Raw genomic sequence first — 20,113 nt, 5'->3', positions numbered from 1 at the left:
GGAAGACCTGCATAATGAATGTTGCTTAATAACAGCATACCCTCTGCCTTCCCCCAAGATCTCAGTATTCTGACAATTAAACATCTCACTGCTATTATTACTTAAACAACAACATGACGATCCTGGAAATGATGCAGTGATGGGACGATAAAAAAAATACATACACAAACATACACACACACTTGCTTTAAAAAAAAGAACCATTTATTTTTTTCCACATCACTAACATACAAGAGTGAACAAGAGTGCCTGAGTGTGAGAGAGTGTTGGAGTTGCACCTGTGGGTTCATATGGGGTCGGCTTTGGAGTTTTGAGGGGCATCAGAGAGTGTGTCTACTGTGGGGATTTGGGTGACAGCAACACACTCTTCATGGCTGATTATTAGGTAATTGCCCCCCTTTGCCTTTCCTCTCTCAGTTTACCCCATATTCTCTCTCTCTCTTTCTGTCTCTTTCTCTCTTTTTCTCTTTCTCTCTCACTCCCTCCAAATAGTCATCCCCTCACCATGCTTCTTTATGTATCTCAACCACGTTCCACTGTAGCTGTGTGTCGGGGGTGAGATGTCGGAGCAGGGTGAGGGGATGGTGTGCGTGCGTGTGTGTGTGTGTGTGTGTGCGCAGGCCTACATGTGTGTGTGCGTGTGTGAGAGAGCGAGAGATGGGGTGTTTGGTGAAGGCAGACAAGTCAGGCGTTGGGGGAGGGGTTGGGAGCTCTCGTTAGAATGTCATGGAAATGGCAAGGGAGGGGGGAGGTATGGCAGGGAGGAGGGAGAGAGAGAGGGGCGTGGGGGAGGGAGATAGAGAGAGGGAGAGAGAGAGGGTGAGGGGAGATGGAGAGAGGGAGAGGGAGAGAGGGTGAGGAGAGATAGAGAGAGGGAGATAGAGAGAGAGAGAGAGAGAGGTGAGAAAGCTCTAGAAGTCCAGGTGCTTGTTGCCAGTGGCGGTGGAACCACAGCCCGCTGCCAGCTCCACTTTACTCACACGACTCACTGTGTCTGACAGGTCTGGAGGCAAGTGCAGCCTCTGTGGAGAGAAAGAGAGAAAGAGAGAGAGAGAGAAAGAAAAAGGAGAAGAACAGAAAGGTGGAACATAGAAGGAGAGGGAGAGAGTGAGAGAGAGAGAAAGAGAAGGTGAAGAGAGAGGTAGAAGATAGAGAGAGAGTTGGGCAAATAAAAAGAGAGAAAACATGTGAGACATTTATGAGGAGAAACACAGTAGGCACCTGTCCATTAACATGTAGAGAGAAAGAATAAACAGAATACATACATACTTACTACATGAAAATAGGCCATGCAGCATGTCAGAAAGCCAAAAGCAAGGCTGTAAAGAACCATTGCTCTGACTCACGTGGTTACATAACATCATGTAATATTTGTGCTGCTGCTGCTTCTAGCACAAGATGCTAGGAAAACAAAGGTCATAGGTTCGGTCTCTACGGAACACACTAGGAAGTAACAATATGCACCTTCTTTCTAAAGTAAGTGGCTTTGAAGAAAAGCACCGACAAAATGAAAATTAAAATCTAGGTTATTTAGACAAGCTTTGGTATGACATGAAGGCGTCTCATAAGAAAATCCAAAAGCATCATTAATTAACCCTGATGAACTCATAACCACGCGTGCAAAAGAATGGGAGGCATGGCCCCCTGCAAATACGTCTCGGAGACCACATTTCCCTATCGCAGCCGAGAGGTGGATGACCAGTTGGAGAGAGAGCGAAAGAGCGAGTGTTGTTTCTCTCCTATCCCCAACGGGCCAGACAACTGGTCGCGCACCATAGCAGCCATTTTATATTCCATGTTTGCACACATAGAAAGCGCACTGAGTCCAAATCGCGTTTGACGCTTGGCCACGCACTCTCAATCACAGAGGGCCGAGTGCGGACCTGGTAGCGTGCCGCTAAAAACCTCTCACCGTGTCTTAGTTTCTCAAGTGGCTCAGCGGAGAGGGGTGGGGAGTGATGTAGGGTTAGGTGCTGAGCTATGGATTATATCAGAGTCATTAGAATCAAGAGCTTTACCACGGTAACTTGTTCCACACCAGCACTAATCTCTCTTAAGAAAGGCCTTAACAGCTCGTACAAATGAGCCACAGCTAATGAGTGGCCCTCACGGAAACACACACACACACACACACACACACACACACACACACACACACACACACACACACACACACACAATACAATCAAAAGGCTTAATGCAAAAAATATGCATGCATTTACACAAACCAGCATACTAATTGGAGTCTCTGGGGTGTTTCAATGGTAAAACAAAGGACACACACACACACACACACACACACACACACACACACACACACACACAGAAGCTCAGGGCCTAAGTTGGAGAAACAAGTGCGGGGCGTACGTGTGTGAGCATGCAGGGACCCACACGGCCGCCCCTTTGGGTCTTATCACCAGCTCAGAGAGCCCACTGGGCAGATGGGCCGGGAGGCGTCCCAGCACCACCACCCCAGCCACTCCGTGCCCTATGCCCAGGGGGTAATGGTGAGCCTCGTCCCGCAGCAGATACTTATCTGAGGCCTAATGACGGACCTCCGCACCCATTGTGTGCCCTGGATAAGAGGAGAACCCCGTTATTACAAGCAGGGATAAGGCACTGGTCTGATCACTCTTCTCTCTCTCTCTCTCTCTCTCTCTCTCTTTTTCCTTCTCAGTCTTTCTTCTTGTATCCTTTTCATCCCTCTATCTGTCTGTTCATATCTCTCCATCTCTCTTCCTTCATCTCTTCACTGCGTTTCTCTTTCTATCCTCCTCTTATCCTCAGTCATTGTACCAGCATTGTCCCCTTCAGGCTGGGATAAACTACTGCTAGTAATAGCCTGTGCGTTTTTTTCCTTTGAGGCTGTGACATTGTAATTCCTTGGAGCAATCAGTAAACTCTAGAGGAAAGATAACATACAGCCCTTTTAGTGTGGAATTTGCAAAGTACAAAAGAAACAAGCGACATAAGTCTACTCACTAATAAGCAACTTGTGTATCTCTTGATGCCCCTTGAGAGTCAGAAGCCAGCGAACAACATGGTGGTGTGACATCCTTTCAATTACCCATGCATTGCATGACGCAGTGAATATGCTTTTTGGTGAGAGATTCAAGCACTTGTTAGATGTTAAAGTTGACAGTTTGGTTGGCTTACACTTGTGCGGATCCAAAGAGCTTAAAAAATAAAGTGGAAAAGTGGTTTAAACATACAAACACGCACACACACACACACACACACACACACACACACACACAAACACACGCCCTCAAAGAAGGCCTCCAGAAGCTGCTTTCTCGAGTTTAGGGCTGCGTAACCTTTCATGTCTCCGAGCTAGCCGAGCGTAAGTAAAAAAAGAGAAATAATGCATTGATCAAGCCATGACTGCGTGCCACTGAGTGCACTGCAGTGGAAAGTTTGAGGAGGAAAATCAATAGCACATAAGTAGACCTTGGTGTGGACAAGGTAAAATCAACAACAGCGAGGGGAATAGAGGAAAATAGAAAAGAGGGAGAGAGAGAGAGAGAGAGAGAGAGAGAGAGAGAGAGCGTGTGCGTGAGAAAAAAAAAATCACACTCCTCTGAAACAGTCACGCACCTATAGACCCACCCAGGCAGCTGCGGCTTAACGGCCTGTTGTCGGAACTGAACGTGTGCTGAATGGTAGGTCATCCTGCTCCGAACAACCAAACCAGCATCTGCAACTTTGATAGCAGAGCGATCGATGGACAAACAGAAGACAAAACCCAGAAGCCCACACTCAACCGCCGCCTTTACTTTAAGACACAACCAATACAAGCCATGGACATTATATTTCACAAAACACAATAGCCTTCTTTTCCTATCAATTATATGGATTTGCCTGCATTGTTCTGCAGCTGTCTGCAGGGAGGGAGGGAGAGAGAGAGAGAGAGAGAGAGAGAGAGAGAGAGAGAGAGAGAAAAAGAGAAACAATATTTTATTAACCATTGAGCTGTCTCCTGGTCAGAATGAGAGAATAAGGTGTAACAGCCACACCAATTTTACTGAAGCATCCTCTGCTGTTCTAAGATCTGAGAGCCAGGAAGACTTCCCCACTGCCCCACGGCCCTGGGTATCGAGACCTAACGAGGAGGCTGCGATTAGCAACTTAGCCCTTAGCCCTCTGCAGTGCTGTTAGGGCACGTCCCCTTTTGCCAGGCTTGGCACGCAGGGGTAAAGTTCTCTCAGTCGCAATACCGCCATGAAGCAAGCCCTGCCAGAGGGACCGGCCGTGACAACGCACCGCATGAACCTTAAGCACTTGAAATGATACCCAAGGGTCTCTCCAGAAGCACCTTAGGGCGGGCTTTGATTAAGAGGGTTACTTATATCACCCCACAATGGACAATAAAACCCTCAGCTGATTACGGCATCTTAAACTCTCCTGCAACTTAACGGTTCTACATGTCACAGGCCACAGGGGTTATGGAGAACGTTCAGAACCCACTAAAGAAAAAACAAACTGAGAGTTGTGCAACTAAGCAGAGAAGTTTTGGAGCCTGAAATATTGTCTCAATTGAGATGTGTCCACGTCATTTAGCGTCTAGTTTCAAATCAAAACAGCCTAACTGCTCCACAAAGAGATTAAGGGGGGAAACTCTGAAAGCACGCCATCAAAGAAATTCCAAAGTCCGTAACTCACTGCTAATGACAAAAGCATTAGCTGCATTAATCAATTACTTCACAAAGTCTTACCAACAGTTCCAAAACCCTAAGAATTCTGGGACAAGTAATGCCCAGTGGTGACAAATCCTGGAAGGTCTGATTTCAATAAGCTTACCTCATTTACTAATTCATTCAGAAAGCTGACCTGCACATTGCAGTTTTCCTGGAGTTTCTTTGAGGCAAAAAACCTTGGTTTAAGACATGTCTGCTAAATTGTATTTAAAAAGTAAAGGTTCTTAGCCCTATCTGTTTTATGGCTGGAAGACACATTAAACATTGTTCAGACTAAAACTAAATACAGTTGTAGGCCTCGTGATAACGCGAAATAGGATCACTGCAATCTCTCTTATACAGTGGCACGAGTTAATTGTAAATAACAATCACAATTTCAGCTTGCAATTAAAATTGTAAATAATGCAAACCTCTGCCTACCAAGGCATTTAGAAGGTGCTATTTTATTTCAGTGACATTTCTGTATTTCCTCACTGACTGCAAGAGAGGAACATCCAAAAATGTGGACCTAAAATCTGATTGCCTTGTGAAATTCGAACCCTTCTTATTTTGGAACAATGGAGGAAACAAATCTCCACCTTCCTCTTCTTTTGTGATTTTAAAACGTGCGTAATCTGAGCCTGATCCCTGGGCTTGTCCTCAGTGTAAACCCTTTGCTTCTGTAGAGTTCGTCTCTCACTGCAGTTACTTACAGGCCACAGGCTGTCCCAGGGCGGAGAGAAAAACCTTCAATTCCCCTTCTCTCCACCCTACTGATGACCTCCTCCATTCAAATCAGAATCTATTGCACTGTACCAAGCCTTGAGAAAATAAGCAAGCACCTTATTAAAGGGGTGTATTACATACATTCACTTATACATATATTCACACCTTAGGTCCAAGGGTTGACTTCTCTTGAGGGATATTGACATACCAATCAAGGTCATAGGGAGCATTCAAAGCTACCTAGTAAAATCACCATCCAGGGCAGAAGATTCATCTGAGGACACATCTGACAAATACTCCACTCTTACTAACACTACTACTAATACCACTGACATAGGCTCATTGGGTAAGAATAGTTAAAGACAGTGTTAAACTGTTTTTTTACCTACATCACCTAAAAATGAACACGAGACAGATCACAAATATTCAAAATCTTCAATGTATAGGAATATTAGTAGTTTCTGCACGTTCTGAAAGAGAAGCGAATGCACTGGTTGTGGATTGGTGGATCTGATATCAGCTTTCTGTGGAGGCCCCACCTCTCCGCTTAGTAACTGGTAAAGGTCATGTGCAGACCGTGTCACCTGACTGCCTGGGCTGAGCCCACGAGACTTTCAGGAGACACACCGAGACACGGGCAGAGGATGCATCTCCTGCATGGCCCATAATGCATCTGACAGGTCAAACAAAGACGGAGGTATGATCCAGCTCCCACCACTGACTTTCCTTTCCCTTTTTTTCCCTTGGACAAATATTTTTCATGCTTAATTTCCATATGCTTGACTTGAACTTAATGTAGAGGAAAGAAACTTGAATTTCTAATTATGCAGGTCTTAACAGGACTTTATACCAAGTTATGAGAATATTTCTACCAGATGGATTTCTCAGAGATATGAACAATAATAAAAAGGTCTCGTCAGGGTATTCATAATCAGCACTTTAAAAAAAAAATCCCTGCGTTAAATTATTTACACAGCAAACAAAGGAAATAAACTAATGAAAAACAACAAGCCACCAGTGGCACACAACAACTACACTGTTTACAAAACCCTTTTGCGAGGGAATAAACCATATTGTCGTGTTCATTAAAAGGCCATCTAAATGCCTCACAGTGCTAGCTCTTTGACCAGCAAAGAGGAAGGACATGAGATGACCGTTACAGCCGGTCACCGACGGCTACTGCTACAGTATGACTATCGCTATCATCATCGCCCAGCCCCCAACTCCCTAAGCGCAACTTCCCCTGCAGGTCTAGATTGTCCAGCGCAGTCAGCATCTGCAGGGGGCAGGGAGTTGAGGTCAAAATCGGCCTCTGCTGGGGTTTTCCATCCCTTCTCCTCTGGAACGTTTGGAAGTGTGATGCTGTGCGAGATGTCCGGAGGGGCAAGTGAGGTTGTGGAGGTGGGATGGGGGGATGTGAGTGTGAGTGCGGTGGTGGTGGGGGGGGGTGACGGGGGTTGAGGGCTGTAAGGACCCTGAGGAAATTTGGTCGGCCAGCTGGCGTAACAGAGGCGAGAGATCCCGCCCCAGGGTCAGACGTGGCCCGAGGAGGTCGAGAGGCGCAGAGGACAAACACGTGTAAGTGGCGCTTTCACATCCGATAGGTCGCGCTGAGACGCTATGGCCACATGCGTTATGACAGCAGAGTGGGAGGAGCGCCGTCGACGCAGTCCCTCTGAATCGGCTTTTTAAACTATTACTGTTTACGCGTGGCATGGACCTCTGGGTAATGTATTCCTCCATTGCCTTCTTCATGTGTTTTACAGACTACAGTTGCAGGTGTGGTGGTAGTAGGTTCTAGGTAACTGACTTTTCTTTCTCAGGATTTAAAGCAGAGTAGAAGGTTGGATAACACATTTTTGAGATTCACAGTCTGAGAAAGTTCTCTCTTCTGACACGCAGTTTGATCGGTACCTGATATCGTAAAAATCTGATTTTTAATTTGTACTCACATCATGATATTGGTCACTTTTCCAGACACCAAGTGCGAATAAATAGATGTGGTATCAGCCGAGCAGGTTTTCTTAGCACTCGTAGCCTACTTGTCGCACCCCTACATATGAACAACCAAAATCAACACTGACTCGATGTGGGCCTACTTCCTCGGTCAACCAGGGCCCCGTCAGCCTGTGGGCCCTGGGGCTTAAACCCCGCCTAGCGCCTATTGTTAATCCAGCACTGGTGACCATGGACAACAACAAAAAAGATTTTATTTTTCATATATGTTTTATTCATGACTCTGTCTTGAGAGCATTCAGTGACCCTGTTGTATGACACGGTGGTATTTACAACAAGCTAGTCATAAAAAGCAGACTGGCACTACGCTCTCTATACAAGAGTAATGGGGTTCAACCACAGTTTAAAACCGTACTGTATGGTAGCTGTAGAAAAGTCAGCTAAGGGTTACTGTGTCAACACTCACAACACTGGTAAGAACCAGACACAGTGACTGAACAGCTTGTCTCTGGTGCACGTGTGTGTTGCATCATTGACATGGCTAGTGACAAAAGCAGGTTCTTTTCTTGGCTTTCTCACCCAACTGGTGCATTATGAGCTAATCCAAGTGTGACCGTGTAAGGTTATGCATTTATTATGTGTGTCTGTTTAAGGATATACAATTGTTATGTGTGTCCGTGTAAGGTTCTGTGTTCATTATGTGTATTTTGTAAGGTTATGTGCTTATTATGTGTCTCATGGAAGGTTCTGCATTTATAATGTACGTCGCTGTAGGGTAATGTGGTCATTATGTGTGTCATTTAAGGTTCTGCGTTTAAAATGCATGTCCGTGTAAGGTTTTAGCTGTGTATGGGACTGAGTATATGTATGAGTTTGTATGTGCTGGCGACTTTCTGAAGCAGGTCATTCTGTACAGGTCCTTCTCTTAGAACCACATAAGCCTAAGCTTTGAGATAAGAGAGCAGCACTTATGTGTGTCTGTGAAAGGCGTGTGTGTGTGTGTGTGTGTGTGTGTGTGTGTGTGTCTGTGTGTGTGTGCGTGTGTGTGTGTGTGTGTGTGTGTGTGTGTCTGTTTGTGTGTGTGTGTGTGTGTGTGTGCCCTTGCGTGTGGGTTGTGCTCTGTACTGCCATCCTTCTCCCTAGTACAATGCCTGCCAGAGGGGGCCTGAGAAGAGGCCGGCTCTGGGGATGACAGCGCTGGGGGGGTTGGGGGTTAAATCACCCCCACCAAAAGAGCACCCATCCTTGGGCTTTGGAGGAGTGTGTGCACACAGGTCAATGAGAGCTTGGCTCAGGGTTAAGCAGGACTTCAGCTTTATCCTCAATATCTTCCAGTGAGGCCAACCTTACTGAGGAAGCAGGCTTTAAGATTACATTGGCAGCAGAAGTGGAGGTGAGGGGAAAAGAGGTGTGTTAACTGTCCACTTCATGCAACAGACACACAAGGACAAGTTATGGCTGCAACTGCCAGCATGTCTCTCCCCTCACTCACAAATGATAAGTGAAAATGTGTGTTTGTGTATGTATATATAAGTGTATGTGTGTGTGTGTGTGTGTGTGTGTGTGTGTGTGTGTGTGTGTGCCTGTGAGAATACAGAGGTTTAAGTGTATGTTTAAGTGTCTGTCCTCAGCCTAATGAATTGGTGCCATCCATCACAGGTTGTTACTGCCCACAGAAGAAAAAAGAGCTTGGCACAAGAGGATAGCACTTCAGCGGACAAAGCCCTGGTGCACAAGGTACTCCATGCAACAACACTGAAAGCAGTTGCCCATAGTAACCCCCCCCCCAAAAGAGGAGGCATGCTGCACTCTGCCAGTCGGCCCTGCTGACTGCAACCATTTGCAGCACAAAGATGGCGGCAGTATAAGGCTTAGTCAAATATTTAGCTAAAAGGTATTGGAGTGACTGCATCTGGTCTGGGTTCACAGGCCCTCTATGTCGGTGGCCACTCACTGGTGTCCGATGACTTCTGCAGGGCACCCAACACTCAGTGTATGTAACCTCTATGGTACACAGCACTCAGTGTATGTAACCTCGATGGTACGTTCTGCCGGATAAAAGTGTGAGCTAAATGGCAGGGAAAAACACGACTATAAATAGTACCTGTATGGAATAAAGTCCCTTGGGATCCTTTAGAGAGGAACCATTTGATGAGGGGGTCTTTATAGGACGCTTCTGGAACCCTTCTAGTGTTGTGTGGGTGTGGTGTTCTGCTGAGAACAGGGTATTGAGTCTATTTGCTAAAAAAATATTTTGGCAGAGGCTCTTTGATGGTGCGTTAGCATGCAAATAAACAAACAAGAAAATAAACAAACAAACAAAAGAAAAAACAGATTCCTCCTGCAAAGTCAGTCATTTGGTGCAGGTTTGCATTCGGATGTAATGCATTCACAAAAAAAGAGCATCCCCATCAGGGTTGGTAAATGTACGCTTAAAGGCACCCAGTGCAACTTTCAAGGCTTAAAAATAAACATTCAATATCTAGTCTTTTTTACACGTAGTAAGTTTCAATAACTCCATACCATTACATATCGACATTCAAGGAGCAAAGATGAGACGTCGTTGTGTGGTGAAAACTGATAGAAAATCTTAAACAACAACAATCGCCGCCATTTTCCCCCCAAATCTTTATTTATTGGTGCCACCAATAAATAAAGCAGGATTCCAGTCAATGGAAAAATGGCCTCTCCCCACCGGCGATTGTTGTTGTTTACGATTTTCTATCAGTTCTCACCACACAACGACGTCTCATCTTTGCTCCTTGAATGTCGATATGTAATGGTATGGAGTTATTGAAACTTACTATGTGTAAAAAAGACTAGAAATTGAATGTTTATTTATGAGTCTCAAGCCTATAAAGTTGCACTGGGTGCCTTTAAAATCAAATATATTACATATAGGTATATTTTTTTAATAATTGTACTTAAAAAAATATACATTTTGTTATTACTTACTTTGGGATACTTCTGCACTACTACATACACCTAGCCTGACGCGTCATACTCATAATTCTAGTCAGAATATGAGTCTGATACTGCTCCATTGGGCTGTGATTATGGGGCGTGTTTCAACCGAACCAGGGAAAAAAATGCCTCTTCGCTCAATTGGATAGACCTACCACCAATCTGAGCAACATAGTATGACTATAACGTAGCTGGAAAAACATCTTTTCGATCGAGAAATGCCTTTCTCCGCATTTCTCTGTTCCTCTTTTAAAAATGAATGCGCCGACGTCTTCTAAAACAGATTTGATGGCAATATCTTCACATTTCAGCTCTCCAGCGGCAGCCATGTTTGTTGGAAACAAATTCAATCTAAGGGCTCGTTGGTGACTTGGTTGATTACGTGACTGTTGATCATCTGTCCATCATCGTATAAAGCCCACCCTGACAATTTGATTGGTCAGATCAGCTCCTGATCTGGCAGAATTCCTTCTCAACGGAGAAATGCCAGACCGAACTTCCAGACCTCAAATGTTGTGGGCGGGGCTAAGTTTGGGCTGGCACCCAGGCTAACATACACCCTCAAACGCATGATGAATCAGAGAGTTAGAGGGCTATTCGGAAGTGGAGGGCATGCTAAATGTAGCAGAGTGAATGGTCCTTTTTTTACTAATACAATTCAGAATAGTGGAGTTACTAAGTAGAGTAGCTTATTAATCATTAAGGCACCTATAACGTTTAGGTATTTCCCACATGGTAAAGCACTTTGCTCAGGCAAATTGGCCCGTCCACAGCTTACAGTGTGTTGATAGCACCTAGCAGCTAGCAAAGCATTACCTTCTATAACGATTGTCAATGCAAGGTCAGTGCCTAGGAAGATCCCCTGCACAGGACCAACACAGCAGCAGGATGGATGCAGGCCAGCACACAGAGGCCTTCTCATGGTTCCTTATCCACTTGGGCATCTTATGCTTATGGATCCCTCTAAAGAAAGTCCGAACAGGTCATGAAGAGACATTACCACTGATGGTGGGCCAATTAGTGACTAATTAATATTATTGAACTTGGATGCAAAGTTAGTACAAAGTAAAAGCTTTTAGGACTAAAACTGCACACCTGTGAGACCTAGTCCATCAACTTCTTTTCAAAACAAATCACCTGTGAAAAACCTCAGCTACCCTAGTTAGCCTGATCTGCTAAGCTCTGTTTGACTTTAAATGTAGGTTGAAAAAAACTCTCCCATCTCTCTACCTGCTCTGTCCTCTGGCCCTTCCTTTTTGACCTGTTCCACGGTCGTCCCCACAGGCGCATGGATCCCAGCCTGGTCTAGGTGAGGCTGGAGTGGGCTCAGCCACCTTTAGGGTCTGGCGGTGGGGGAGGGGGTGTCAAATGCAATAGTGCGTCACCTCGGCCACCTTGTCAAAAATTTCACATCCTCCCATTTTACCTCCAACCCCAAGGTCCTGGAATCCACAGGAGAGCTGTCTCATCAGATTTGTTTTGAGAGTTTTTAGTCTTTTTATTTTTAGGATAGCAGCAGATTCATTTGTTTCAAATGTGTGGATAACTGTTACCACTCATTTATGTGATTGAAAGATCATAGTTCACATCACTGTGAAAATAGGCTTGTGTCAACAAGTAATGGCATCATTTCAATCCATTCAGGGTGCAACAAATAAGCTTCACCAGGATGTAGCCGGAGTAGCCATAGACAAAACATGAGCACCAACGCTGCCTTCGCTGAGGCGGGTTGTTAGTGCCGTGGAGGCTTTTAGAGGTGAGGCGGGCTGAAGGTTAGTGGATGTTTTTGGGATGCGGGCATCACTTCAGGTGCTAGGCTTCTGTCAGACAGGGTTTACCTCAGAAAAGTCTCCACAAATAAAACAAAAATGTATGTTCGTGTCTGCTGATCCCAACCAAAAGGTTTTTTTTTTGTCTTCATATCATTCGTGTGTATATTATTAATATGTATGTATTACTGCTATTAATGTAGTCCCCCCCTCTCTTTTTCATCAAACACTCCAGCAATAGTTTCTCTCTAATCTCATGTTAGGTAATGTAAAGCCCTGTCTTCAGCCACTCAATGAGAGCTAGTGACATGTGTTTTTTTTTGGTTTTGTTTTGTTTCAAAAACTGCCCCCAATGTATATTCATTGTCAACTTCATTTGCATTTCTCACTGAATGAATTGAGCTTTTTGACAAGGGTCAGGAACGGTGCCAGGCCAAAAGAAGAGTTGTGGTTGGCTGGGGGGATTACTGTTCTGAGGCTTCTCCGCAGGAGACTGCCGAATAGGCTCCAATTACTGCTGGGCGGCCTGTTTCATTACAGGGGAGGGGTGTGGGGAGGGGCAGGGGTGGCGAGAGGAGGGGGGGGCGGGGGTGGGGGGTGGGGGGCAGGAGAAGTTTCAGGGACTGACCTGACAAGACGAGAGCGGAGCCATTCAGAACTTTAGCTCAGCCATAAAATGGATCCCCTTGAGCTTTTGCATAACAGAGTGTTTATGTCAAGGGCCAGTTCATGTTAATGATGACAACAGATCTAAAGCCCACTACGAGAGGAGCAGGTGGGGCATGGAAAGGGTACATACCCCGTGTTAACCTCCACAACGCCATGAGGAATGCAAGCTGTATAAAACAACAGCAACAAAAAAACAAACCAAATATTGAAGATGTAGATATAAAGCTCAGAAGTTGACAATGTGTCTGGTAAAGACATGCCACCATGCTTCCATCTAAGAGGCAAACACTAATCCCTTTGCCTGAGAGAGTGACGGCTTCACACAAGGAGGCGGGTGTGACAGTGTGCTGAGAGGAGGGGGAAAAAAGGGAAGAAGGAGGGGAACAAGCCACTTTCTTTTAGGTCGGCGGCTTGCTGTGAACTCTGATCCACGAAAGAAAAGAGAGAGCGAGTGAGTGAAAAGAAAAGAAAAGAGGCAGACGAAAAAGACGACGATAAAAGACAGCAAGACAGAGAGAGAGGGAGAGAGAGAAAGAGGGAGAGAGAGAGAGAGAGAGAGAGAAAGAAAAGCCATGTGCTGGCTACAGTCTGAGCTGTGCAATTGAATTTCACACAATATGAGGCAGCAAATGACATGTAAATTATGAGCAGCGGACTGCTTGCTTTTTCCTGACAGAGTTAAATACTGGAGGTGTAAGTGAAATCATTAGGGGCGCTGCGGAGGGCGGCGGGGGGAAACAGTGGGGGCAGACCGGGTTGGAGACACTCAAAGGTCTTCCTCGAGCTCCAGTGCACAGCCAGCCAGCCAGCGTGGCGCGTACACACATACACGCAAATACCCTCCTCCCCCCCCCCCCCCCCCACACACACACACACATACAATTTCACACTTGACAGTGACATAAGTACACACACATACATTTTCACTAACTTCACAAACAGTGATATAAGCACGTGCACACACACACACACACACAAACACATACACACACACACACACACCAAACGGTGATATAAGCACGTGCACACACACACACACACACACACACAAACACACACACACACACACACACACACGCCTACGCCTTAAGTCTGTGACCTGTTTCAAAACTCCCCTTGGCTGCCACAATGTGAGCGAGGTCCGCGATTGTGTTTGTCCACCTGGGTATAAAATAGACATTATGGCTGCCGCTGAGCGGGCCTGCCGTGAAGATGCCACGGCCTCGGAGGGGAGCGGGCATGAGTGGATGCACTTCACTGCCCCCCAATTCCCCTCACCAATTACCCCTAAACAAATACACACAGCCCACTGGCAACAACAATCACAGATAGACTGAAAGGGAAGAAAGGGGCGCCCATTTTGGGAGCAATTCGTATGCATATCCAAAGTCCTTTTGGATAATGACAGGGCGGAAGGGGGGACAGCGAGTGAGAACAAGGAGGTAGGGAAGGAGTCTTTTAAAGGAGAGAGAGCGCGCGCACGCATGAGAGAGAGAGAGAGAATGAAGAATACACCATTGAGGCTTGGCTAGACCCCGATTCAGAGCGGCGAAGGCATATTTTCCCGGTGCATGTCACACAACGCATCAGGGTGCGAGTGTTGTTGGGGAGCTCCGAGCTTAATTGCCCTAATCCTCTGAGCATTAACAATACACTATCTTTGCACCTCATGGGACAATACGCAAGTACAGCGGACCACATACATAGGACATCCAAGAGAACGATGGAGCAGAGGAAGGTGGTGGTGGGGGGGGGGGGGGGGGGGTAGGGCAAAGGTGGATGTATACAGTCATTATTGATGTTGAGAGTGCACTCTCCCCCTCTCTTTTCCTTTCCCTCCCCTTTCTACCGTTTTTCAATCTCTCCCACAGTCGGTCTCTCCATGGGGCACACAAGTGACCTAAAAGCCGAGGGCCGCACAAGCCCATAGCCACTCACTCATCTGTCTCTCTGTCTCTCTGTCTGTCTGTCTGTCTGTCTGTCTGTCTGTCTGTCTGTCTGTCTGTCTGTCTGTCTGTCTGTCTGTCTGTCTGTCTGTCTGTCTGTCTGTCTGTCTGTCTGTCTGTCTGTCTGTCTGTCTGTCTGTCTGTCTGTCTGTCTGTCTGTCTGTCTGTCTGTCTGTCTGTCTGTCTGTCTGTCTGTCTGTCTGTCTGTCTGTCTGTCTGTCTGTCTGTCTGTCTGTCTGTCTGTCTGTCTGTCTGTCTGTCTGTCTGTCTGTCTGTCTGTCTGTCTGTCTGTCGCCCAGGTCAGCATCTTCCCTAGACTTCTGTCACACTGACTTTTTATTTACCCCCGACTCCCTCACAGTCTCAGATGTGAAGGCAAACAGACATACAGTTGTGACATAACAGCGGGGAAACAAATAAAGATTGATACTAATCGCAACTGGCATACCTCTCCTATATATAAGCGGTCTTTAATGGGATATTAAAGGTCATTTTTTACAGCAGAGAGAAATGCTGTAATGTTTTCTCTTCCTTCTCCCCTTCCATCCTGAATCAAAAAAGCCTCGAGGGGCATTCAGAGTGAGGAAGGAGGAGGCCAAGGAGGAGGTTGGCGCTCAGAGCTGATGCCTGTGCCTGTCACCAAGCTGCTCCTTGGAGGACGGTACACGCACACCTGGCCAGAAGTCACTCCCACCTCACCTGAGCGGCAGACACGCCCACTCTGAGCCTATGCCCGCGCACGCCTGACACCCAAAACGGCGCACGCACACACACACACACACACACACACACACACACGCTGCCAGGTTTCAACTGGCACCAGGCCGCTGGAGGGCATCTCAGCGTGTGATCACTCAAGTGGAGGTGACAGGTACACCATGACAGGAATGAGCTTAGCAGCATCTCTGCTATGAAGAGTTATTAGGAAACCAGCTCCCATCAGGGCGGGGAAAAACCTCTCACGAATAGTCAGAATACCTACCTCCGTCGAGCCGTTGGAGGACGGGATAACCCCCTCCACACACACACACGCACCCCCCTACTCTCTCTTGGGTGCATCAGAAGCCAACACCTGTGCTAGGTACAGGCTGTAAGGTGCTGAGCTTCACAGCGATGGTTCCCACGAGGAGGAGGAGGAGGAGAAGGAGAAGGAGAAGGAGGGTAAATGACAAACAAAACTCTAAGTGCTGTTTGGCCAGTGAGAGAATGCACGGTGGAGCATCACCAAAAGGATTCCTGTGAAACATGCCAAGGAAGGAAGGGCAAAAATGTCAACAATGCGCTGTGGCACCCTTAAGCTCACCAGTTTGTCATGGCCGTGCGTGACCTGAGGTGAAAGGGAAAGAATGTTTTGAACTAGAGCGGTATGTACTGAACTGTACTGAAGGATGCTGAACTGTGTTTGAATCACGCGAAGCTCTCAGATATCTAGCATTGCTGGATATTGTCCAAAGGTACCATCAACTGACAGTCTTTTGTACAAAAACAGTCCCACCTACCTACAGACACACTGCACAGATAGGAGTCAAACTCTAAAGGCTGTTGGTTTTGTCTGCGGAGGCGACTCTGTCTCCACTACACTGACCCTTTGGTGCCCCCTCTATTGGACACTGCTCTCTGGCCCTGACATGTCTCTTCTCCTGAGCATGCAGGGATTAACCCTGACAACGCTATACCTCCAGGGCCAACGGGCCATCCTCGGCTACTCAAAGCATTACTGAAACCAGGGCATGTTGGCTTACATCAGGCCTTAGGGCTTAGTGCTGAGGTCAGGGGGGAGTCAAAGACCCTGGCTGAAGCAACAGAGCAGCTCTCAATAAAAGTGCAAAGATGCTGATTTTGGAAGTTCCCACTTGTGAAGCATCCTGAAGAGTCTGTGATTGCTAATGAAACACAGGAGGCCATTGATTGTTCACACAGTCACAGGACTTGGGGGTACAAATGATTTTAACAGATTCTTCACAAAAGCAGAGACTTCAACTAGACAATTCGACCACTAAATTAGGATTTCTTTAATCCGAACATGGGCAGTGCCTAAAGATTTTTAATTTTCATCAACTGACTATAAGCCTCAAAGAATAACATGTACTGTTAAGAAAGGCAGCTATGCTGATCAGCCAGCTCCACCCCTCCCATAAGTGCTGATTAGCACACTAAAACCAGCTAGTGTGCTTAATTGATTGCTGGCCCACAAGGACCATTCACCCCTGAACTCAGGGAGAGAGCGAGACGTCCCACGGCGGCCATATATTTGGTGGCGAAAAAAACTATTAATTTGTCCGCTGCCAAAAAATGACTAAATTAACACCGATAGTTGTCTTGTTCCTGGCAGGTTTCATCAAATTGTTAGCCCACTCCTCCTCGCTCCCTCAAAGGGAAATTAATTATTTCACATACACGCCGTTCCTTTTCACGAGCCAGAGGCTTATTTGCATTGAGGAAAATTCAGCAGAAGTAATTGATGCACAAGCAAAATACTGGCACTGAATGAACCCAATTTTCATTCCAAATTTCCTCCCAGTCCCCCAGGAACAACTGTATCAGACAAGGCTGTGGGGGGAAAGGAGGAGGCCAGAAGGAAACAAACAAAAGGTAGGCAGACATGAATGGCAGATATTACGGTGAAAGGGACAAAAGGCGCTTTGCCCAGATGTTTGACGTCTCTCGAATAAGGAACGGAACCTCCCCTGCTCTACCGTTGGGACTGAGGTGACCAAAATAAATAACATGGCAGACTGACAGTTGATGTCTTCATCTAAATGTAAGAATTTACATTCCAATTAGGGAGAATTTACATCTTAATCAGGGTTCGGTGTTCATTGCTCTGTTTTGCCCGCTTTTTTTTTATTCCATCTTCCTCCCCCCGTTGCCGGTGAGAGGTGCTGCCGGTAATGATGAACAGGCGCACTGTGCCTCGTCAACCGGAAAGCGAGCTTGCAGACGAGACGCTCCCAACAACGCAATCCCGCTGCCCCCTCTCTCTGCTCTCATCTGATAATATTTCTCAATTCAAAGCTCACGCGCGGGCGCTGGGAAATGCGTCTCTTAGAGAGAGAGACTCTCCGTGAGAATACTAAACAGGCTCATCATATTCATCATGGCAGCGTAATGGCCTTGTCTTGGGCTCAAAATACTCACCACTTCCATTAGACAGCCAGCTGGCTTAATGCACACTAACACTCCAATATCGTGCAGATGAGAAGTGGAAATACAGGCCCTATACAACAGAACAATAATCTGTGCTAGAATGATTTTTGAGTTCCCAGAAAAGGTTCAGGGTGAACTTTCTTTTTCCATGTTATGTAACAAAGTGACTGGTAAGGCAGGTTCAGGCAAATCAATGTTTCCACAGCCCTTTAACTGACTAAACTTCAGCAGATATCCCACACGATCTGGTATTTGGTTATTTGGAACATTGACATTTAAACGAAATGTGAGTGAAATTCTCCACCAAAGGGACAATCTTTTTCAAAGACCTCAAGACATTTTAGTATTATTACTGACGAAGAACAACAGAAGATAAGCATAGCCATGTTTGGCATCAAAGATGAAGACTCATGAACCTTGATCAACATCAACCATACCAGGCCAGTCTTTTTTGCGCAGTCAAAATGGAGACATTCAACCGTCCAGGTGAGCCCACGCTCAATCTAAGGCCTGAGGTGAATGAGAACAAGTATAGAAGAGCTATCTACACTAGGTGTGCACACCAAGATGCAGGCTCCATCATCCATATCAGAGCACAGCCCTTTAGCTAAGACCCTCTTTGCTGCAACGGCTTTAATTCCAAGCCATAATTGTGTCGTGCTAATGAATTTAGCATCACTGGCCTCCTACATCATCTTCCTTAATATGGAGCCACTGATAAGAGGGAAGCAATCACAGACGGCCTCGGTGAGCTAAATAATAGAGTGCTGGAAAGGTATAAATCAGTTTAATACACTTCACGCTATTTACGCTCCGCTTTAAAGCCCTCACAACCAAGCCCTAGTTCACACAGAAGTCAGGCTAAATGATGCATACTTCATGAAATTGATCGCTTTTATCGCATTCGCCAATCCCTAACTCCTCCTAACACTTAAAAAAAAGGTCAGTATGTATATTATGTGGAAGAGGCTTGATCTCATTTCATTGCTGGCAATTAAGACGACAGACGACTCCCATTTCCTCTGCAATGGATACCCTACCATGATTGGAGGGAGAGAAAAAAAAACACTCTCTACAGAACATGAAGATTAAAACAATTGAACAGGGTTTCTCCAGAGCGCCGATGAGTGTTCGTGTTTGTGGCGTGTGTGACAGGGAGAAGGTGTGAAGAGAGGATTCAAACTCAAGTGGCACCTCGCCTTAAGCTTCTGCTTTTGGCTTCAGGCCCAGAGAGCTCTTCAGGGGGAAGCACTTCTCCTCCATAGAATCAGCCAGGTGAAGGTCCTTCCCAGTGTGTGTGTGTGTGTGTGTGTGTGTGTGTGTGTGTGTGTGTGTGTGTGGAGGGGGGGCTAATCAGCAGGAGGCATACTATATTTCTGCTTGTGGACGAAAAGCTCGACAGATTAATATTTTTGAATTGAAGAGAGCTACCTGAAAATTAAACAAACAGAAAAGGACAGACACTTCTTCCTATACTCCTAGAGGTTTGAGTGTACTACTGTAGGGATGAGTGTACTACTGCAGGTTTGAGTGTACTAATGCAGGTTTGAGTGTACTACTGCAGGGATGAGTGAGGTTTGAGTGTACTGCTGCAGGTTTGAGTGTACTACTGCAGGTTTAAGTGTACTACTGCAGGTCTGCGTGTACTACTGCAGGTTTGAGTGTACTGCTGCAGGTTTGAGTGTACTACTGCAGGTTTGAGTGTACTGCTGCAGGTTTGAGTGTACTACTGCAGGTTTGAGTGTACTACTGCAGGGATGAGTGTCCTACTGCAGGGATGAGTGTACTCCTGCAGGTCTGAGTGTTCTACTGCAGGTTTGAGTGTACTACTGCAGGTATTTGGAGTGCACACAGGTTCACCCAAAGCACACACGCCTAAGAAAAGGTGAAGGCGACGGGGTGGGGTGGGTGGGGAGAGTTTGGGTGGGGTCATTTACAGTAGCTCTGCTGGGCTGGCAGGGCCAGGAGGCACGGAAGCACCAGGTGCGATTCTCGTCGGTGCCGGAGCCAGAGCTCCGGGCTCCGTCGCCTCCAGCACACACTCACACTCACACACTCACACACACACACACTCACACACACACACACACACACCACACACTAGCGTGCCATGTGTGCCAAGGATGTTTCGTGAAAAGGCAACCGAATGCTTTCTCCAAACACACAACACATCAAAAGAAAAAATGTACCATCCATCAAAGGCTTTGGTAAGGTGCCAAAGAGATGTTTTCCTCCTTTATTTATTTTATTTTTAATTCTT

General features: G+C 46.3%; 1 protein-coding gene across 1 annotated transcript in view; it reads right to left on the bottom strand.

The window, feature by feature from the left end:
- Nucleotides 1-252: 252 nt before the first annotated feature.
- Nucleotides 253-20,113, bottom strand: part of elp4 (elongator acetyltransferase complex subunit 4) — a gene marked incomplete at its 5' end in the record, with an annotated part of 58,334 nt that continues 38,473 nt past the window's right edge. Inside the window, one exon of the mRNA XM_080843829.1 lies at nucleotides 253-1,022. Within this exon, the coding sequence (XP_080699955.1) occupies nucleotides 912-1,022 (111 nt within the window). The 3' untranslated portion in view covers nucleotides 253-911. The remainder of the gene's footprint in view (nucleotides 1,023-20,113) is intronic.

This window comes from Sprattus sprattus, assembly GCF_963457725.1.
Source record: "Sprattus sprattus genome assembly, chromosome: 8".
Classification (NCBI taxonomy): domain Eukaryota; kingdom Metazoa; phylum Chordata; class Actinopteri; order Clupeiformes; family Clupeidae; genus Sprattus; species Sprattus sprattus.
Note: the sequence above shows the minus strand (reverse complement) of the source record. Positions and strands in the feature narration are given on the sequence as shown.